Source organism: Panthera pardus, unplaced genomic scaffold, assembly GCF_024362965.1.
Source record: "Panthera pardus isolate Hobbes unplaced genomic scaffold, ASM2436296v1 HiC_scaffold_13, whole genome shotgun sequence".
Classification (NCBI taxonomy): Eukaryota; Metazoa; Chordata; class Mammalia; order Carnivora; family Felidae; genus Panthera; species Panthera pardus.
The window spans coordinates 192,031,020-192,054,263 of NW_026526688.1; the positions used below are offsets into that span (position 1 = coordinate 192,031,020).

Here is a 23,244-nt window from a genome sequence, read left to right on the forward strand (position 1 = left end):
GCTGATATTAGCTGTGTATCTCTGGTACAAACTTTTCACCTCTTCTACGTTCTGTGGGTTTGGAGGCAGGGATAGGGAAGGGGCTTCTTGTTACACAGTTATTTTGTTTGTCCTTGGCTTTTGCATTTTCATTAAATCATACATGTCTCTAATTGCTTCCAAGGAGCCCACATGCTCCTTGATTGGAATTCTATGGAAAATAGAGTTTGCTTTATTAAATAGCGTTTCTTAAGGGATTTGAGTGGTCTTTGGTTTCCTCCCCCCCTCCCCTGCTTTTTTTTAAGTTTTTAATTTGTTGCAATGTATAATCGCTTGGTTCTGTGCTGGAATTGCTCTCCAAGCCTCTGCAATTGTGTATTATAATTCCCTTTATTACTGCAGAATCATTTTTAGCCTTCAGTTAGGATGACTGGACAAGAATCAGATTAAACAGAATTAGCATCTACTTTGCATCGTGCACTGCTCCTGAAGTCAACAGTTCCCGTTGCTTGCTAACTTTTTTTGTGTGTGGTTTGGGGAAGAATAAAATTAAAAATAATCAATATCTGATCTCATGTAAACCTTACGGCACCCTGGGGCACACAGGTGTAAGTAATCCACATTTTACCTCCTTGGAGAGGTAAAATGACTTATCCAAGCTCATCCGTGAAAAGTGTGTCAGAGGTACAAGGCCAGCCAAGCTCCTGGAAATTCAAAGCCATCTCTCTGTTCCCAGGTGTGGTGTATTTTCCTGAAATATAAGTGAGCAGGGGGAGAACAAGTTGCTTCTGAGATGTTGGCACAAAACAAATTGCATCTAATAAAGTGTTTGAGTGAGTTCCTTGCTGCATGCTATTGATAATTAATGTTTCTTCTCTACCTGGAGTAAAAGGAATTCTATTGTTACTTAATGCAGGAGATAGTAACATATTAAGGCTTAGGTGTATACCACTGTTTTGGTCAGGGTTCTCCAGAAATACAGAACCAATCGGATATATGTGTATAGAAGGATATTTATTATAAGGAATTGGCTCATGTAGTTATGGGGGCTGACAAGTCCCAAGATCTCTAGGGTAGGTTGGTGAGCTGGAGACGCAGGGCATCTGATCATGTAGGTCTGGTCTGATCCAAAGGCTGGAGAAGCAACTCAGCCAAAGGTGTAAGTTCCAGCCTGAGAGCAAAAGGAGACCAATGTGCCAACCCAACCAGACAGGCAGGTGGAGTTTTACTCATGCCTTTTGTTCTATCCATGTCTTCAGTTGATTTGGTGTGGCCCACCCACATGAAGGAGGGCAATCCGTTTCGCCCAGGCTGCTGATTCAAATCTCATCCAGAAACACCCTCAGGGACATACCTAGAAATATCTGGCTACCTTGTGGCCCAGCCAAGTTGACACACAAAATTAACCATCACAGTGGAAAAACATTTTCTGTTTGTCATTCACTAGGTGGGTGGCCTTGCTCAGATTACTTAACTTCTCTGAGCCTTATCTTCTTTATCTGTAAATTGGACATGATCATATCTACCTCACAGGAATGTTGCAAGAATTAAATGAGACAGTTCTGTATAGGGCCTAGCACACTGCCTGTGTCAGAGAAAATATTCAATAATTGTTAGTGATATAATTTGCTATAATCACCACATTATTGTGATGACAGTAAGTCCAGCAACTTATAGGTAATGTTTCTGTTTACACGTGTATGGTGCACAGTCTGAATCTAAAATGTAAGGTTTTGGCAGATGGCACGTTTATTCAAAATAGAAGTCTTACGGGTGCCTGGGTGGCCCAGTCCGTTAAGCATCTGACTCGTGGTCTGAGCTCAGGTCATGATCTCACGGTTCGTGAGTTCGAGCCCCGCACCGGGCTCTGCGCTGACGGTGCAGAGCCTGCTTGGGATTCTCTCTCTTCTTCTCCCTGCCCCTTCCCGGCTTGTACTTTCTCCTCTCTCAAAATAAATAAATAAACTTAAAAAAATAAATAAAACAAAATAGACATCTCACCAGTGGAAGTTAGGAAATTCTTATATGGCTTATGACTTTGCTGTTTGCTTCCTGGGTAACTCTGAACACATTGTTCAACCTCTCTGAGCCTTGCTTGTCTCACATGTACAACACCTATGCCTTTGATTTTACTAGCGTGGTATAAGGATGAACTGGGATGTGGTACGTGACATTGCTGTGTGTGCATCAACCCTCCAGTGGATATTGATGGCAGAGGGAGGGGCCCCTGCTTAAGTGCCAGGCCCAGAGCCAGAAGCTGGCATTTCCAGCTAAGCAAAATGGAATTACTGATACTAAAGGTGTCGGGGAAAAGGGATTGGGTGGGCGTGGGGGTGGAGGCTGGGAAGGGAAACGCCAGTAGGTGTTGACTAGTAGAAATTCTCTGGACCACAAAATGGGAAGGGAGGCTGTACATGTAGGGGAGTTGTGTAGGCATTAATGGATTATAAGGACATAGTACAGTATCATTTGTGCATGTTAACTGGGTGGGGTGTGGTTTCATGACCCTCAAAGACGACAGTTGATTGTTTAAGAAGACCTTCCCAAGATAGGACAGAGATTTAAGATACACACGTATGGGATCTTAATGTATTGAAGCAAGACAGAGGCCTCCTGGACGTTAGTTTTCAAGTGGAAGCATTTGCCCCCAGTAAAGACTATTGATAGGTAATACAAAGGCCAGGTTTGCAAAGAAGCTGGCAGACAGGTGGTGCAATAGAAATAGAAAGCCAGGGCCCTGGGAGCGGAGGCATGAGCTGGCCTGAAGGATGGGTGCAGGAGACAGGGCAGGGACAAGGAGGGTAGATATGAAAGCTTAACCTAGCAATAAATGTCACTTGGGCATCGGTAAGGGAAGAAAGGGAAAGAAAGGAAAGGGAAGGAAAGAAGAGTGATATTCATCAAAACTAAGAGTTTCCTGGGGCGCCTGGGTGGCGCAGTCGGTTAAGCGTCCGACTTCAGCCAGGTCACGATCTCGCGGTCCGTGGGTTCGAGCCCCGCGTCAGGCTCTGTGCTGACGGCTCGGAGCCTGGAGCCTGTTTCCGATTCTGTGTCTCCCTCTCTCTCTGCCCCTCCCCCGTTCATGCTCTGTCTCTCTCTGTCCCAAAAATAAATAAAAAAAACGTTGAAAAAAAAAAATTTAAAAAAAAAAACAAAAAAAAAAAACTAAGAGTTTCCTGAAGTATGTTCTGTGTACCAGGCACAAGGTCTGAGTGCTTTGCCCACATTCGGTCCTCACCAGAAACCCACGAAGTAGATCTCTTCTTGTCCCCGTTCCCGATTTCATAGGTGAGGAAATGGAGGCCCAGTGTAGTGAAGGAATTTGTCTAAGGTCACACAGCTCTTCGGGAGTGGAGGTTACTTGGGCTTGTCATAGAAGGTCCCTGGAACCTAGAATACTAAACTGATCACAATACTTCCCTGCTTAAAACCTCCCTGTGAGGTCTCTTTGCTTGTGACAAGTTACCTCAGGCCTTCACCAGGCTCATCTTTGGCCTGTGTCTCCTGGCTCCCAGTAGTTGGCTCAGATGCCTTCTTTTCAGTTCCTTAAATGCATCACAGTTCTCCCGTCTCTGGGCTGGGGCCCTTGCTGTTTCTTTGCCTAAAGTGACCAAGCTCCGTCTTGAGGGCAAATATACTTGACAAGATATTTATATTTGATATAAATTGCCTCGAGGTCGGGGCTGAGGCCAGCTTCGTTCGCCACTCGGCCTCCATTGCCTACCCAGGATCCTTTTAGATCTCTGTGTGGTTTCCTCTCTCCCTTTCTTCAGGTTTTTAACTCTAAGCCAGTGATGTTCAACCTGGTGGACATCTGGAAATGTCTGGAGATATTTTTGGTTGTTACCATTGAGGGAGGTGCTGTTGGCATCTCATGGGTAGAGGCCAGGGATGCTATCAAACATCTGGCAGTGCATAAGACCGCCCCCACGGCGAAGAACCATCCAGCCTCCAATATCAGTAATGCTGAGGTTGAGAAATCTTGCTCAGAAGAGACATTCCCATCAAGGCCGTGCTTGTTCACCCGATGTAAAATTTCACTGCCCCTTCACCCTCCCCTTTTTTATCCTCATTTTCTGCTCTTGTTCTTCTTCTGTGAACCTGCCACTCTATAATAAATGATATATTTCACTTATCTTCCTTATTGTTTGTCATCCACTGACATGTATGCTTTATGAGGACAGATATTTGTATCCTTTTTTTTTTGTTCACTGCTTTATCCTTAATGCCTAAAACATTCTCTAGCACATAGTAGGTGCTCAGTACATATTTATTGCAGGTATGAATGAATTCAGAGTCATCGGTAACAATGATCAGCTCATTAGAGAGGCCCCTTGGGTTGAAATCCATTTGCCATCCTTGTGGAGACCATTCTTGAACCTGGAAAGTGATGGCAGGAGAAATCTTTCCTCTTATATCCTTTGGTGGTGATCCTGCCTCCATTTTAGCTCTGACCAAGATCCCCCCCCAAAATGTTTTCCCTAAAGGCCAGAGTGGGGAAGGTGGGCAGGTTCTTTTGGTGAGCAGTAAATTCCTGACTAAATCAGTGTTCTGGGAGGATGCCTTTAAAAGTACCCTGAGAATTGTCCTTATATTTGGGGCACCTGGGTGGCCCAGTCGGTTGAGCATGTGACTCGTGGTCTCAGCTCATGTCATGATCTCACAGGGGATTTGTGATTTCGAGCCCGATGGGCTCTGCGTTCGCAGTGAGGAGCCTGATACTCTGGCTCCTCTCTCTCTGCCCTTCCCCTGCTCTCTCACTCTCAAAAACAAATAAATGTTTAAAAAAAAAGAATTGTCCTTATATTTGACAGATGGAGAAACCAAGGCACAAGTGCATCCTTTAAGGACATTATGGACACTTAAGATTCTGTTGTTTTTTGTTTTTTGGGTTTTTTTTTTTTTTTTTTTGATTTGGCATAATGGTTAAGAATCTGTTTTTTTTTCTTTCTTTCTTTTTTTTTTCCTTTGATTTGTGTTTGCTTGAGGTCACCCAGCATAGTGTCAGGATTAGAATCAGAACCAGTTTCTTGCCTCCCATGGAGATGGAAGGGGGGAAGTGAAGAATCCTGCTGGACCATATATGGGAGCTGGCAGGCAAACCAGTTTTCTAAACCTCTCTTTGCGAGTTGTGATCTCTAGTTGACAAGGAAGCAAATCGAATAGCTAAATGCAGAGCTTTCTGAGATGCTGAGATGCAAATTAGCCCCAACCACACGCAACTGTGGATTTAAGGTTGGCGTGCAAAATAGACTTTGCTTCTGTCGGGCTGCGTGAAAACTCACTTTGATAGATGTCCACCCTTGTTCTTCCCAGGCAGGCATTGTGTAAGGCACAATTGACACAGTCACAAATAAAACACTCGATCCCGCCCTCAAGGGGTTTTCAGTCTCCTGAGGTGGATGCCCAGAAGGCTGTGCCTTGTTCGTAATCCGTGGTCAGTGGCGATACTGCGACAGACTAAGTGGGTTATACATTTTCCGAGAACAGGGAGCCCTGTCTTGGGTGTCTTTTATAACACTGATGGCCAGAACTATCATGACGGGTAATAACTTAGCTTATTGCCAGTCACTGTGCTAAGCACCTGGACGTATCAGCTCATTTCAACCTTGTAACAGCCCTACAATTATTACCGTTGTTGTTCTCTTCTTCCCTGAGACTGGGTAACTTGCCCCAAGTCACAGAGCAAAAAAAGGGCTGGCATTGGTGTCTAGACCCAGGCTGTGTGGATGCAAGTGTGCGGGCTGTATCCTGAGGTGCGGTCCTGATGGATATATTTCAGATTCACAGCAGCCCCGGCCTTGGGACTTTCCCCACCACTTAATGATAGTGCTCTTTACTGGATGTTTACTCTGTTCCAGTCCCTGGTCCATGCATTCTCTACTTTAATCCTCACAGTGCAAGATGAGGCATCTTTACATGCGGTGAAACAGACACGGAGAGTTGAGGTAATTTGCCTGAGATCACACAGCTAGTAGTAAATGGTGGAGCCAGAACTCTGGACACTGCATATATTATATGGACATATAATATGGACATATGATATGGATATATGATATGGATATATGATATGGATATATGATATGGATATATAATATGGATATATAATATAATATAATGTATAGTATAATATATATATATATACGATATCCAGAATCATGCAATATATGGCATCGTACAATACATACAATATATGGAATCATGCAACATACAGCATTTTGTGTCTGCCCTCTTTCACTTAGGATAATGTTTTCAAGATATCTGTTATAACATTTGTCAACATTTCATTCCTTTCTTTGCTAATAGTATTCCATTATATGGAGATACCACATTTGGTTTATTTATTCATCATTTGATGGACATTTGGATTGTTTCCATTTCTTGCCTGCTATAAATAATGAAGCCATGAACATTCATGCACAAGTCTTATGTAGGGCCTTTTACTACTGATATTCTCCCACAATCCTTTCTCTCTCACACACACACACATCAGTTAAAAGGGACAGGTTCTGAAATCTGAAGACTTGGATTTGAACGCTGTCTCCAACGTGTATCAGATGTGTGATTGGGAAGATAAAGTAACCTTTCTGAGCTTTGGTTTTTCCATCTGTGAAATGAGGTTAATAACAGTAGCTGCCTGGAAATGCTCAAATGCTTCAAGTAGATAATGCACAGTGTTCAGTTCATAATTAAACACACAGTAAATGTGTGCCAGGTAAGCGATGGGAATACAAAGAACAACCCAAGGAAGATAATGTATCTGCCCATGGAGTTTGGAGTCTCATTGCTGAGACGTGAAAATATAATAACTAGACATAATGTAAAATAAAATAAAAATATGGTACTAGAGGAGTACTCAGCGTGAAGTTCACACCAGTTGAAAACTTAAACAAAAAATGTATCTCAGTCTATAAAATGGTGACTTTTCAGTAGGTTGGAAGGCCTGGGGGCTTCCGGCTGGAGGCAAGACTCAGGTGGAGGTCCTAACGAAGTAACACAGATGGTTGGGAAAGAGTGCGGGGAGCGTGTGGGGTGAGAAGGAATTTGCAGGTGGAGGGGATGAAGGGCAAAGCTTGTCGGGTTTCAGGGCCGACGAGGAGGGCGGTAGGGGATGAGTGGACGGGCATCCTGGAATCCGCCCCTCTGTGTGCTGCCGTCAGACCACGGTGAGACGCGTCCACAGTCCGTGAGTTCCTGTGTCCCCCCACCCGTCCAGAACATGCGGTATTGTTCAGTGTTCTGATTTTTTTTTGACAGCTACGTGGGTGGACGATGGCTTACTTTTGACTCACCTTTTCTTGATTACAAGTGAAATAGAGAATCTTTTCATAGCTCTATTGACCATTTTCTGAGAATGATACTTTCATATCTTTTGCTTTTCTACATTTTATTGATTACTGATTTTTTAAAGTTTTTATTTTATTTATTTTAATTTTTTTTCAATATATGAAATTCATTGTCAAATTGGTTTCCATACAACACCCAGTGCTCATCCCAAAAGGTGCCCTCCTCAATATAAAGTTTTTATTTTAATTCCCGTTAGTTAACATACAGTGTTATATTAGTTTCAGGCCTACACTATAGCGATTCAACGTGATTTTGGATTTTTACAGTTCATTATATATTCTAGTTACTCTCCCAGCCTGTCACTCATATTGAAGCATTGTTTAAGGTCTCTTGTGTCATACGGTCTGTTTCTGTGTTGATATATTCAAGTGGGTGGCTTGTTTCTTGTGCTTTATCCTTGTAGTGTGTTGTTGACAAAAGTTTCCCCTGTTCTGAGATCGCATGTGGTATTCTGCTATCTTCTAACAGCTTCAACATTGTGTTTTTCTTCATTTATATGTTTAATCCATCTGGAATGTGTGTTTGGTCTGTGAGGTAGAATCAAACTTATTGATTTATTCCATGTGAAAAGCCAGTTGTTTCAACACTGCTTATCAAACAGTCCATCCTCCCCGCCGTCCCCAGCATGGCCATCTTGACCATGAACCCAGCTTCTGTCGGCTTCCCGGCTTCCCGGGCCGCAATGCTGTCTCGCTCTGAGTTCCATTTGCTTCCTTCCTTTCACATTATAACGTAAGAATGCCTTTGTGTCATTATAAACCATGGGCACACGCTATTTTTAAAGATTCCTCTTTTCTTCCTAGTGGACCTACCATGATTTCTCGAATCATTCCTCTCTTTCAGCGCCGCGCATTGTTTTAGTTTTTATGCTGTTACGAAAGCTCCTATGGTGAATATTTTTGTGTATAAAGCATTTACATATTTTTGGATTATGTCTTTTGGATGGATTCCCAGAAATAGAATTACTGAGTCAAAGGGCATAAATATTTTTAATGCTCTTAATTCATGGCATATATTTATTTAAAAAATTACAGTGCATAAAGATTCTGGTAAGTTCTTGGTACTTTATTATGTAGTTGTAGTCAACTGGGCCATGACAAGTCTGAGTCCAAGAATGGCTGCCCTGTGGAAGCAATGAACGTGGACTCCTCAACAGATTTAGCTTTTCTTTTTTCTTGTTTGTAGATTTATTTATTCGGCCATTTACGAAGCGGGTATTATGTGCAAGGTTCCATAGTAAAGCAGGCAGCAGAGTCCTGTGCTCCCAAGAAACTTAACGTTTTTCAAGGAGGTAGGAAGACAATAGACAAATAAAATCGAGCGATAAGTACTTCCTGGAGGAAAAACACTGATGCGATAGTGAGTTGGATCCTATAGATTGCATGGTCACAGATGACAAGGAAGCTGAGAGCTGAATGCCAAGGAAGAGAAAACCAGGCCAAGTAGAGTAGAGGAAAGGCATCCACTCGGTGGCGGAATGGGAAAAGCAAGGGGCCCTGTGGAGGGGCAGAATGTGGCCCCGGAGCAGAAGCCAGGGCCAGGGTCTGCAATGTGTGCTGACAGCGAAGTGAACCGAAGCCAGAGAGGAAGACGGAGTCCCAACCGCAGGGCAGTGTGCTTCCTGGAGAAATGGCGTGGAGGAGCCATGGGGGGTGGGGGGCTCTAATAGGGAGAGATGCAACCGGTGGACGTTGTTTAAAGGTCAGGCAGGCTTCTCTGCAGAGCACAGGCTCTAGGGGCACCGGGGGCCTGGCCGAGAGAAGGATTAGGAAGCGGTTACTGTTGTCCAGGCTGCAGTTCCTGGGGCCCAGACAAGGGGCGGGGGTAGAAGGAGAGAAAAACGTGGGTGGGTTCTGTTAAACGTTGAAAGGAGATTCCTGGGGATTGCTGGCAGTTTCGAAGTGTGGGGTTAGGAACAGAGAGGAAGGAAGAACATGCCCGAAAAGGTTGGCCTAAGCGACTGGGAAACTGGAATTACATTGTGGAGATGGAAAAGAAAAAAGGCTCGGAGTGGGGTGGAAAGGGGAGTAGGTCCAGCTTTACACATGCTCCTTCTGCCATGTCTCCTGGGTTCACAAGTGGGGCAGCTGGAGCCACAGTTGAGGAGCCCCAGAGAGTACCTGAGGGTCGTGACACAGACGTCCGCTGTCCCTGGCAAATCAGAGAGAATCTGATAACAGAAATCTAAACGGAGAAGACAGTGGAAGCCTTCAGCCATCATCAAGATAGGTTTATCTTCTGAATATGTTTGTTTTCTTGTATTTATCTTTGTGAACAAAAATCCTTTTTGCCTTTTTCTCAAGTAGGAAGAAAGAACAACTTGAGTTTTCTTTTCCAGTGGCTCCCTAATGCCTCAGCCCTGGCCTGGTCTTCCAATTTTTAGCTATGACTCCAGGAAGTATTCCTGTCACTGGATTCAGGTGCAATTGGGCAGGTCACAAAAACAAGCTTTTGCATCTTGCAAGCGTTTCCAGAAATGTTCTCCTGCCTGCTGTGTGTATGTTGGAACGGAAGATTTGTGCCTTATTTTATGATGAGCTTTTCTCAAGATATATAGGTTGCTGCCTCATCCCATTATGCCGCATCTCAGGACCCCTTGCACCTAGGTGATGTGATGTAATATGAGGTACGGTGCTCACCGCCACAGAGGGGCCACCAATGAGACCGCTGCTTCTAGAGTAATGCCTCACCGTGTCATTTTCAGAGTGGATTATCGTGGGGTCCCCGATATATTATTTTTGATATGTTAGAGTGTATGTCTCAGTGTTGAGTAGAAAACAGGAAATTTAATTATGGAGAAAACACTAGTCCTCCTTCACGCCAGCATAATACAGATTAGAACAGGTACTCAAGCCCTGTGGATACGACCACATGTCTAGGAATCAGAATGATTAGGAATCAAATCCCAGTGCTGTGTCTTACTTGGTCTATGTACTTGGGTACCCCCTGGGGCATCAGTTTCCTCATTTAAATTGGGATAACGAAAGTACCGCTTTGATTGGAATACTGTAAAGACTAGGAAATAGTTCATTGCAAAACTCGTAGCATTCTCATTGATTCATATATTAAATATTTAACACCCTTGTGTAACAGGCATGTGAGCAGAGAGTGGAAGTGTTCCACAGTCATGAAAAGACAACTATTGTTTTTCTTCAGAGTTTGGAAAATATTCTTGGTTTTCTTTATTTTTTCCTTTTTTTTTAAAAAAAATGTTTATTTATTTTTGAGAGAGAGAGAGAGAGAGAGAGAGAGAGAGTGAGCCAGGGAGGGACAGAGAAAGAGGGAGACACAGAATCCAAAGCAGGGTCCAGGCTCCGAGCCGTCAGCACAGAGCCCGATGCGGGGCTCGAACTCACAAGCCATGAGATCATGACCTGAGTTGGAGTCAGATGTTTAACCAACTGAGCCACCCAGGCGCCCTGAAATACTCTTGGTTTTCACTGAATAAATATTTAAATTATGTAATTTAAATAATCAAAGCATCAAGTACTTATTTGTGGCCTACCAGCTAGGTGTTTTGGGCTATGGAGGCAAAATGTACAAAACTTGCATGTAGATACTACCCTCATAAATCTTACGGAAACCCAAACTTTAAAAGGAAATTATTCTTTTATTATAGTTATGATAAGTCCGGTGGCAAAAAAAACCCCACTGAGTTCCGGGTGCACAAAACATGTATCCATTTTAGTTATTATTTTTAGATTATCATAAATCACATTTCTCTTTGGAATGCTCACAATTAATTAACAGTTTAGTAGGTCAAGGATGAAGATCGAAATACATGAATTTTCCCAGGTGTTTGGGGGAAAAGGCGCTGATGTGTCTTTTGCTCAAGAGCCATTATCTGCCGGTTGCCAAGTCTTGTCTTTCTGCCTGTTTTCCTGCCCTTCTTGCCCAAGGCAGCTTCCACTTGCACTAAAGAGTGAAATTCAGGGAGCGCTTTCTGAAGGGAAGCCTTGCATTGTGAGTTGAACCCTGAGATGTTCTATCAAGACACCTAGTTTACTGTTGGATAACGTGGCATTTTAAAATTTCTCCATTAAAATGATCGCTCGTGTTTATTGTTAAGTAAGATGCGATTTAGCTGAGAATGAGCGGAATCGTAGATGGCAGGAGAGAAGAAAAATGCAATCCCAGGGACGGGAGAATAAACACAGTCCCACAAAGATAAATAAAAAAGGGGCTGTAGAATGCTTTCCCTGCGTCCATCACGTGTTCCTGCAGTTAGCAGCTGGTTGGAGCAAATGATGCTTCCTTATTCCTCTCATCCTTGTGTCTCGATGTAGCATTCCACAGATGTGGCGGACAGCCTTGCTTTGGGCTGTGTCTTCAAGAGGGGTAGCCCCAAATAGTCAGTGCACTTAGCCCTAACTGGATGTTGAAACAAGTAAGAGGACGGTAGATGTCTCGAAGAATATTGTTCTGGCTGAAGGAACATCATAATAGAGTAGTTAAGAGGCGAAACTCAAAAGCCAGCATCCGTGTGTTTGAACTCACTGTGTGATCTGAAGTGAATATTGAGCTTCTCTGTGCCTCAGCCTTCACATCTATAAAATGGGCTTCTTAGAAGGACTTATAGGGTCGCTATGACATTCCACAGGGTTTATATCACCCAGTACATTCAGAATGGTGGCTGGCACACAGTAAGGGCTCTGAAACTGTTGTCTACTATTATTAAATGTGGTTAGTTGGGAATAAACACGGTTTGATGCAAGACTCCCAGGTTTGAAGAAAAAGCAGCTGGGGATTAAGGAAGTGAATAAGACTTTTGTTAGTTAGAGAACATAATTGACCTGCGCTCCCTTCGCACGAGGGGCCGTCCACAAAAGGAAAGGCACGAGATTGGGCTCCTTTACTGTCTCCTGTCTCAATCTAGTAGGAGTGTGACGGGCAAATAAATTTAGGGAAAGCCGGTATGGCCACACACACTTCTGCCTCTGTCCTTGAGCGTATCATTCTTCCTTCAGTGTCTCCTGAGAGGGGTTGGCCAACATGTGCAAAATGGGAGTGACCGAAATGGTAAGATACAAATTAATAGAGTGCTGTCCATGTGTGTGTACAAGGAGGTAGGGTTATAAGACATCATTATTTTCTAGAACCACGAGATACTGAAGAAAGTCAATGCTCTTCTCATCTTCCTGTTTCCAGACCCCTTCATGCACTCGCTCCACTTTGACCTGTTTAAGTTTGTTTTAATAAAACACACACACACACACACACACACACACACACACACACACATTTTTCAAGAAATAGATGCTTTATGTATGGTTTCATTCTTTGGAGGGGGTGTATGTGTGCCATGTGACCAGTGGTTGCCATGGTAATTTCTCATTATTGTTGAATTGAAAAATAATTACTCTGGCAAAAATCCCACATAACCTGTCAGTGCTTAAGTTACAGATGCCGGGGGCCAGCCCTCGCACCGGGGTCCTGGTTTTGGTGGAGAGGGACAGAGATGGGAGCAGGAGAGAATCTGGGATGGAAGGAAAATGCTTTTGTGGATTTTTGAACGTAATTAAGCCTCTCTTCTGCTATTTGACCTGAGTGCATCTCTCATCCTGATACATGATTTGGCTGCCGGTGGTTCTGGGACTCACCTGTGATGGGACAAAAGGACCAAGGATTTTAATCACAGAAATGCATATAGAAGCTTATTTGGAGTGGAGAAGCTTCCATGGCATTTTTGCCTAATTAAAATATATGAGAATCACGGATACCACTCCCCCTTCCTGTGTTTAGGCTGAGTTAATTTCGTCTTTATTTACCTGGAGGCTACTCTGTGCTATTGTCGTTTTCCAGCTGTGGGAAAAGAATCCAGTTTTCCTTATTAATATTCACTAAACACTAAATATGTACTGTTCAGACACCAAACAACAGCAGGGATGGGAAGCACCTGTCTGTGTGGAAAAGGTGTGGCCCCGATCAGAAGCCTTGTGGCGGGATGCACACAGCGAGATCCCCACCTCCTCCCACGCTGGTTCAGTTTCGGGAGTTATTTTGAAGGACCACAAAGAGCCTATGCTTTCTTTCCTCTCTCAGTGTCAAGAAATAATCCTCCTTTTGGTTAATGAAGCCCCTGAGACACACTCTGCCTTCAGAGAATAATGGGCAAATAGTTTAATTTCATTTTTAATTTAATATTTTATTATTATTCCATTATTGAATCTTCTCTGGACTTTTAGATGCCCATCCTTCTCCGGGCAGGCTGGTCTCTGTTTTGTAATTATATTGATCCTCTTATTAGATCCCACTTGGAAAAACATTGCTTAGAAATGCACCTTGTTTCATCTTTGCCCACGCATCAGTCAGACCAGAAATCTTCCATTTGGAAGAACAGAATCCTCGTCATGTATCAGCCAAAATAGAGACCAGTATATACCCTGTGTCTCGGCACAGGGACTTTAGATATATGCCCCAGAGAATTTACACAGGTACACAAAGGGACACTATAAAGATACTTATCACAACAATGTTGTAATAGCAAAAAATTAGAAGCTGTCTAGAGATAAGTAGCAAGATGCTTCAGTAAAATATATTACATGCATTCAGTGCACTACCATGTAGCTTATACAAGAGAATAAGAGGCTCTAATATATAAAATAGGTCTCCAAAAAGCAATGTTGAATGAAAAAAAAAGCAAGCTTAAAGAAAGGAACATAATGTATGATACCATTCAAATAAAATATTAAAACCATAAAATAAGACTGTATATGAATGGAGTCATGTGTGTGTATGAATATAAAAGATGGGGGAGGAAGAGTCACTTGAACTCTAGGAGACAGTTGTTTATGGGAGCCTGGGGGAGGGGAGAAAAAAAAAAACAGCAGGATATGGGGACCCAGGGCATTTATTTTTATTTATAATTTTTAATTCCTCTTAAAGAGGAAAATAAGATACCATTTTAATAATTGTTAATTCTGGATAATGGACCCATGGGTCTTTACATTATCTTCTACTCTCTGTTTTTTAAAAAAATTAGTAAGGTAATGGGGCGCCTGGGTGGCTCAGTCGGTTAAGCGTCCCACTTCGGCTCAGGTCATGATCTCGCGGTCCGTGGGTTCGAGCCCCGCGTCGGGCTCTGGGCTGATGGCTCAGAGCCTGGAGCCTGCTTCCGATTCTGTGTTTCCCTCTCTCTCTGCCCCTCCGCCGTTCATGCTGTGTCTCTCTCTGTCTGAAAAATAAATAAACGTTAAAAAAAAAATTAAAAAAAAATTAATAAGGTAAAACCTCACTTAAGTTACAGTCAGCAAAGTATATTCATTTAACCAACGTCTTGCTGAAAAGGACAAGAAAAATACCCAAGAGGTGGCACAGTAGAATGGCAACGTGGGTGTGAGATAATTTTGAAAATTTCTGTCTCCATGTGAACCTCTCACATGCAGAGGTGGTATATCCGCTGATGGAAAGCGAGACAACAGAGGTGTGACAGAGAGGGGGCTTAGCTGGGACGCCATCTTGGTTCCCTGGCCACTGAGTTTACACTCTCAAAAGATTCCTACGAAATTAGAGGAAGAATTTGTGTGGGTATGGCGTCTTCGTGTGTGTATTCCATTCTTCTGTTCCTTTATTGGGTAATCGACAGGTGGGAGCCCTGCTGAGGATGAACAATACTTAATGCCTAGTCCCTCCCTTAAGTATCACGCCATTTACTACACAATTATAAGAATGTGATTCAATCATAATTTGATTTGCATTTTAACGGGGGCGTCGTTTTCGAAGTTTCCTAGCACAAGATTCAGTGCAAAAGGAGTCCCAAGACTGGGACTTGGCCTTTGCTGCACATTCTGGGCCAAAAGAGCAACCTATTCACAGACGGGGGGGGGGGGGGGGGGGGGGGAGGCCACTGTTAACCAGGAACCCTTGGTTCAGGAAGGTAAGTTGCCCGAGGTCCATTGGCTTCGCACAGGAAAACGACTAGTGCTGGCTCCTTTATAGTGTGGTAAGAATAGCTTTTCCCTGGATAGAATGTCTTTTTTTTTTTAAATTTTAAATTTATTTATTTATTTTGAGAGAGAGAGAGAGAGAGAGAGAGAGAGAGAGAGAGAGGCAGAGAATCCCAAGCAGGACAGCACAGAGCCCAAGGCAGGGCTCGAACTCATGAACTGTGAGATCATGACCTGAGCTAAAATCAAGAGTCGGATGCTTAACCGACTGAGCCACTCAGGTGCCCCTGGATGGAATGCCTCTTACCATATATATTCCAAATGTCGTGTCTATTATCACTGCTAGTAACTGAGGTGCGTGCCCCAACCCACCGCCTAGCAATAAGACCTTGTGCCTTGGTTGGCTTTTGAGGCCATTTACCGTAACCCTTATTTGGAAGTCCCAAAACATTGGTCTTGACTCACTCGTCAACCTCAAGGCGCTTTTTGGCTAATCTCCAAGTTAGTCTGACGTGAGGGGATTATCGCCTGCGTGAAGTCAGGGTGGTCAGCCACACCTCGTCCCCTTCAAACTTCTGACTTAGTGAGCTTCTCTCTGGAATCCTGGCTTCTAAGCAGCTTGGCAACTTTACTCACACAGCCTCCTACTGGTCAACTTGCTAAACTTGGCTATGCTCTCTGCTCTGGAAGGAGAACTGGGAATTTTGTGGTTCTTCCATTTCTCCAAAGACGGAGGCGCTAGGTTTCTGGTCAAGAGGCGGGGGTGCTAACCTGTAGGTTCAACTGTAGAATGTTAACCAGTCTGTCTTTCTTTATATCCCCTTGGCCTCTTACCGTTCTTCCCGTGACCAGGCAGAGCGCCTTCGGCCTTTGCAAGGCTGGTGTCATTTTAGGTGACTGACAACGTGAAGTTGAATGATGGAGGGACTGATTTGTCATCGTTGTCCACAGCGCATGAGGTGGCCGTGAGCTCTTACCACTAGGCACTGTAAGATCTCTGCCAGAGGTTTCTTATTTGATTTCTCGGAAGCCTTTGTGGCTGCATTTCAGCCAGCCTGGACCCCTAGCGTCATTATTATGCAAATGTCTTCCCCCAAATTGCCGAAGGGATGCCAGGAAGGATAGTCAGCAGCAAAATGGAAGGAAGAGGTGTGCAAAGAGGAAGTTTATTGCCAGGAGAACGTCATGAAGTTGGGGGAAAGGGTACAACATCTGAAAACACCTGAGTCAGAGATCTGCTCAGGCAGAATTTCCTCTCGGCAATGCCAGCTGCCTTCGTCTTCAACTTAAGGTGAAAAACCACTTTTCAAGTAGAATTTGTTGAGGAAAATCATGGACTGGTAGTTCATCAATTGTAACAAATGTACCACTCTGGTGGGGGATATTGAGAATGTGGGAGGCTGTATTGGGGGGAGGCAGGGGATATAACAGATATCTGTGTAGTCTGTCATAATTTTGCTGTGAACCAAAACTGCTCTGCAAAAGGAAATCAATTTTAAAAAATGGACTGGGGTTAGGCAGACTTTCAAGTGAACTTTAGATTTACCACTTTGTAGCTGTCTGATCTTTATTCAGTTTGACTTTTCTGAAATTCAGATTCTGTGTTTATAACTATTTTAAGGGTCAAATGAAACAGTAATGGATAATAATAGCTTTCATTTCTTGAAAAGCTACTATGTGCTGCACGGTTACGTTTTCAGTCCCCAGAGTCCACCGAAATTGTTATTCCCACTTTCCACACGAGCAAATAGATGCAGAGAAGTCAGGTGACTTGACTAAGGTCCTCCAGCTGATAAGAGGCAGAATTCACATGTATGAAGTTCAATGTGACATCGAGGTTAAAGATGTCTGTTTTCTGTAAGGCCGCCTGCTCTGCTCCTCGGTAGCAATCAGGACAGTTGTGAATACAAGATGGTTCAAGTCATGTACAGCACTTAGAAAATACCGGGTTATGGATCCTACTGTTAACCCAGACCCCTCCCCCTCCATCCTACCTCCCCACCACCACGTGTTCTTTCCATAATCTGCTTCCTTCGCATACACTCAACGCAAGACTGGCCTATACTTGACGTTTAGCAAGTGTTTTGTTAAAGCTTCTCTCCTTTTATCCCCTTTCCTACATAAACACCTGTCCTCTCATAATTAAGGACTAATTCAAAAGCGTTATATATGTCCGTTTAGCAGCAGTTGACAATGATAATTTAAAAATATATAAAAAAAATTGTGCCATTTTAGAAATATCAGCCAAGAGACAAAGTAGGGTCACAGCAATCAAGATCTCTTGAGAACTTTGGAGAGTGAGTTTCTTGAGTTGGGTTTGTGACAGTACAATAAAGAATTTCATTCATTCATTCATTCATTCATTCATTCTATCTGCCAACCCCCAATATATGTATTTTGTACCTTTTCTGTGTCTGGGATAAGTACATATTTCATCTTTAGTTTTGAGAAGTTCTTCTAAGATTCTTCACCAAAACCAAAGGATTTTTTTCGTGTGTATGGTTCCCTGATCTAACCTGCCCCTGCCGCACCTGTCCTGACACTTCCTGAGACGCAGACTCATCTTATGTTCCCTTGCAGTTGGTTGAATCATCACTTCTTGCATCGTTATGCTCGGCTCTCGCCGACACTCACTTGTCTAGGCAACGTGGCCCCTGTGCGGCTGCTTCTAAGCATTTGCTACCCCTCACTTCACCCGAGTCCTTCCCTTTTTCCCAGTGACTTCCGGCCAGCCTTGGTTCTCCCTGGGCTTTTCCCTTCCACTGCTCCATTTCCTGGCAGAAATGCCAGAAACCCAGAGTTAGATTACGGAGCAATGGAGGTGCAGGATCTGATCTAGTCACTGGGCCTTTGAATAATCACCAGGGCAAAAGAGAGTGGATGCATTTCTGTTCCGAGTTGCAGACAGGAGCCACTGCCAGGTAAATGGGCTACAAATAGTTGAAATTCTAGGGAAACCTGCTTGATTTATCAACAGGCTGCTTTATAAAGTACATTTGGGGTGCAGTTCTTTAGAACGTGCGATGTCTCACCCCTTAAAAATGATACTAAGGATGGTAAGGCAGGGGCGCCTGGGCGGCTCAGTTGGTTAAGTGTCCGACTTTGGCTCGGGTCGTGATCTCTTGGTTCGTAAGTTCGAGTCCCACGTCGGGCTCTGAGCTGACAGCTCGGAGCCTGGAGCCTGCTTCGCATTCTGCGTCCCCCTTTCTCTCTGCCCCTGACTGCTCACACACTTCTCTCTCTCTCTCTCTCGAAAATAAATAAACTTTAAAAAAATTAAAAAAAAAAAAGAGATGGTAAGGTAGAGTCAGGAAAGGAGCATTTTACTGATCTTCACCGTGTCCTGGGCATTCTGCTGGGCACGTTAGACTCACAAATGTATTTAATCCTCACACCCATCCCACAAGATGATTATTGCTTTGTTGCCCTTGACCCATGTGCTCTGCCAGAGAATTGTTACTGTGCTCTTGCTATCGTTATCCTCAACGTGCAAGTTAGGAGGCAGGCTCAGGAAGGTGAGATACATTGTGAACGCTCAAGGTGAGATACATTGTGAATGCTCACTTAGCTGGGAAGAGGGATGTAGCCTGGGAATGAGGGTTGCTGGCAGGAGCGAGTTGCATCCCTGACAGAGTATCTATCACCTGCCGAACTGCCCCGAGCTAAGCTGGATGCTGAGCATCCTCCGAGGCGTGAGTCCTGGCAACCGGGGTAGGACCGAGAGGCAAGGAGCTGGACGGAGAAACCAATCTGAGACAAAATCCTTCCTTTGCCCTCTCCCTCCCTTCTTTCTAAATCCTAACCCCTGCCTCGGTGAAGTCTGCCAGAGAAAGGAGGCAGGCAGAGGCTGGGGCTCGGATGTCGGAGGGTCTGAGTCAGAATCCCAGCTGCACTCTGTATCGGCTGAGTGTACCTGGCAAGTTCCATTTACCCCCCGTGCTTCGGTTCCTGCAGTTGTACAGTAGGGATGATACATGATGTGAGCAGCTTCATTCATTCCCTGAACGGCTGCTATTGAGTAACACCATGGGCTCGACGCCATTCAGGGGCCTGGGAGATAGAGCAGTGAGCACAGCACAGCCCCTCCTCAGAAGAAAATGATATGAACTGGAGAGGAAGGAGAAGAAGAAAAAAAGAAACAGGGAGGTATTAAGGAGTGAGAGGGAAAATACACATGAAGCACTTAGAATAATGCTTGGCATGTGGTAAGCACTCAATAAATGTTGACTATTATTCTTTTCCCATCTGTGTAGCAATTTGAAAGAAAATAAACCAGTGTGCCCAGGCTCTCAGATAGGGTTTCTTTCCCCAGATGCCTCTTCCACTTCTAAGCCCACCGATTTTTCTGGAAACCCTGAGAGCTTCCACGGCACGCAGTCTTCGTGCTGTGGTCTCGGGCCTGGGAGCAGGCTCGTTGCTCACTTGGCTGTCTCCTGCTAGTAGGTTTGAGCCCTTTGAGGGGAGGGAGCGGTCTCTCAATCAGCTGTGTACTCTGAGAGCCTGCATGTAGTAAGTGCTCAATAAATATTTGTTTTGGGGGGGAAAAAAAGGGGGCGGGGTGGTAGTTCGTATGTGGAGCCAGGCATTGCCCCGGGTGCTTTTATATTTACTGTGTTTTACTAAGAAAAGCGTTGGCTTTTGGTATGGTGATTGGGAGGAAGCCAGAAAAAAAAAGAGACCCCAAGATTCATTTGCCTGAGCAGTGGCTTTTCTGGAACAAGGGACAGACAGCATCAACCTTCAGTGGCCCTTTAATTATTCTTGCCAGGACTGAAGGCTCATTCCTGACGCCCGCCAGTGTCAACGGCTTAATGTTGTCATAAGCAGAGCAACTTAACGGGAAGGAGAGAGGCTTGCAGTGTTTCTGCCCCGGCCAAGCAGTGGGGGCTGCGAGCCCCTCCCTCCCTTCCCTCATCTGACAGACAGCTGCAGAGCATTTCCTCCTAAAGTCTGCCAGTAACCAGTCATTCTCTGGAAAAAGATTGTGCTTCAGATTTTTTGGGGGGGGGTGGGTGTGGCTGGGCGGCTCAGTCGGTTAAGCGTCCGACCTCGGCTCAGGTCATGATCTCACGCTTCGTGGGTTTGAGCCCCGCGTCGGGCTCTGTGCTGACAGCTCGGAGCCCGGAGCCTGCTTCGGGTTCTGTGTCTCTCTCTCTGCCCCTCCCCCACTTGTGCTCTCTTTGTCTCTCTCAAAAATGAATTAAAAAAAAAAGTATTTACGGCACATGGTGTAAGACATAGAGCACGAGGCCAGGTATGATTTCCCCTTTTGAATACGACACTCTGCCTAATTCACAGTTATAGGAGCCCCCTGCCCCATCACGATTAACAACGATTTTAACTGCCTTCAACTGGGCCAATGTTCAAGTGTTTTCTGGATGAGCAAGAGAAAGGCTCAACCCAAGACAAACAGTTCACATGGATAGTTTGCATTCTGCTGGGCTGCTCTATTTTTAATAATCATGTTCATAACAAGGCAACAAGACTGCCCGTAATCTTAAAACAACTCTCAAGAACAATCCACATGCATGTGATGGGTGTTTCTGCCGCTGTGTATCCCTCTGTATCATCTGGATAGACCCATGTGGCAAACACGTATCTCATGGGCATATTTGCACAGGGCAGGGCCACCCGTCACACCAACCCCTTTTTGAGTTAATTATCTCTAAAAATGTACTCCCCTTAAGCTACTTGTGATATGGTGGTTTCCGTTTGTAAAATCAAATTCTTAAAAGAGCAAAGAGAGACAGGGAGAGACAAAAAGAAGTTGAATGCGTTTTACGTGGAATGTAAACCCTTTTGTTAAAAAATGTCACATTGTGTTCCAAAGTACATTTATGAAATCTCCCCAAACACATCCTCAAGAATTAATTTTCATCCAGTTTGCATTAACTCATTTATCGAATTGGAATTTGGTCCCCATTTGAGGCAATTAATTTGAAGAGTGACCACACGCTCGCCCACCCGCCTTCTAGAACACCCACACACATATGCTAAGTAACAAGCGAATGGTGACTGGGTTTTTCTTTCTTTTTCCTTTTTCCTCTTTTGAGATATTTTCTGTTCTTGCCTGTTAAATAAATGATCTGTCTCTTTGCAGGATAGCGACAACCTCTGGTGGGACGCATTTGCCACTGAGTTTTTTGAAGATGACGCCACCTTAACCCTTTCATTTTGTTTGGAAGATGGACCAAAGCGATACAGTAAGAAAGCAGTTTATTTTTCTAATATTCCTTTTTTTTTTTTTTTTTTTTTGCGCCTGTAAGAAAACCACAGGGGTCGTCAAAGAATAGCACAAGGCTGACAGGCCGACAGTATCCTCTCCGCTCCTGACGAGGCTCTTGCTTCCGATCAAGGCATTGTCGCCGGGTGGCAGGCAGAGTCGGCTGTGAGAGCTTTCCTTCGAGGCTTACAATGTTTGGGCACCTGCCTGTTTAGCGAGCGAGACAAATACGAACCAAATCACCCAATGATAAGTGGGAGCTGGATTGAGGAGTTTCCATCCGTTTCTTTCCTGTGACCCTCCTTTATCCTTGACAGCTGGCACTTGAGACCCAATGTTCTGCTTCTGAAGGTTCCTTTAAAAAAAGAAATCTTCAGTCACTGTACCAGCCACATCCTTCTAATTTCTTCTTATCAATTATCTCTGGTATTTATTTGACAAGTGCTATCTTTTCTTAGGGGCAGGGGAGGCCACAGCGGCTTTGAGCATACAGTTTGGGATTAGTGTTGACAGAATTATAGTTCCTTGTCTTTCCAGAGAGTGATAACTCTGTAAAGATCCTCAAATTACTGCCTGTGGCACCTTGGGTAACAGCTGATCTGTCCTGATTAGGTTCAGCTAACTTGTCAGAGATCAGATTTGCTAGTTGTGTTATAAGACCAAGAGGCAAAGATACATCAGCACAAAAGCAATTAACGTCTGGTTAGATCAGAAAGAGATGTGTTTTCAGAAATCAGCGTTGCACGTATGAAAGGCTCTGTCAGAGGATAAGACATCCCAAATGTCACAAACACGGAGACGATGGAACCAACCACCGTATGTCTCAACAAGTCAATCCAGAGCACTGGGCAATTGTTAGATAATAAGGCTCATGATAAACATGATGAAAAGGTCTGATTGTTGCTATATGTATTTCAAGGCTGCTAGAGTGGTTTTTTTTTTTTTTTTAAACTTTAGAGGAGTTTGGACAACTTAATGGTATTTGGACTTATTCTGTGACGGGCTGATTAATTACGCTAACATATGCATGGTGATTTTGCCCAATGGCACACTGGGGACGGCAGGACAACTTGAACTCGCTGCCCAGTTGGAACTCATTGCCATGAGCATCTCTTTAGACTTCTTTGCTGTGGGCTTTTAAGGGCATGGGCATTTCCAGTAAGTATTTTGGGTGAGGGGGGCTGTGGGTCTGCCAGACAGCGGGCTGTTTCAGAGTCATTCAACTTACTGACTCCTGTCATAAGCACTGGTGAGCCCACCTCGTGGGGTCTTGAAGAGTTAACTCGCTCTCCTGTGTGTGGGTGCCCCTAGGCAGCCTCACGCCCTGGAGAGTAAAAGAGTCCGGTGCAGAGAAGCTGCTGTTTCCGAAGTCCCGGGAGATAAATGAACTCAGCAATCCAACAATTACTCTCTCCCCAAAAGCCTGCCTGATCAATGGTGAATAATTTCGAGCCATGCAGTCGTCCATCCTCGGAGCCTTCTTATTTTCTTTTGAGGCATAAGCTCAGATAGCTTCAAGTTATCATTGTTTTATGTTCCTGTGCTTTTTCCTTTTTTTTTCCTTTTTTTTTTTTTATTTTTTATTTTTTGTGAATCCATCAGAGTCTGCTCAGGGAACTAGAATTACAGTTTTGAAGCCTGTACTAATACAGCAGGGGCTCGATCTTCCCTTTGCCCGCCATCCCACCCCGACACCATTGGAGGGTGAGGCACGATCAGTATCCGTTTAAGATCTTACTGATATCCGTGCACAGGAGTGAACGCCTGACTCTAAGCCATTGTTGTCCAGGTTCCTTTGTTTCCGTGAGC

At 44.2% G+C, this 23,244-nt stretch overlaps 1 protein-coding gene across 11 annotated transcripts in view; it reads left to right on the forward strand.

The window, feature by feature from the left end:
* LDB2 (LIM domain binding 2) overlaps positions 1 to 23,244 on the forward strand; it is a 382,301-nt gene that overhangs the window by 119,841 nt on the left and 239,216 nt on the right. For all 11 annotated transcript variants that reach the window (XM_053901663.1, XM_019453639.2, XM_053901664.1 and 8 more), the window contains exon 2: positions 21,313 to 21,415. In XM_053901663.1, coding sequence (XP_053757638.1) covers positions 21,313 to 21,415 — 103 coding nt within the window. The remainder of the gene's footprint in view (positions 1 to 21,312; positions 21,416 to 23,244) is intronic.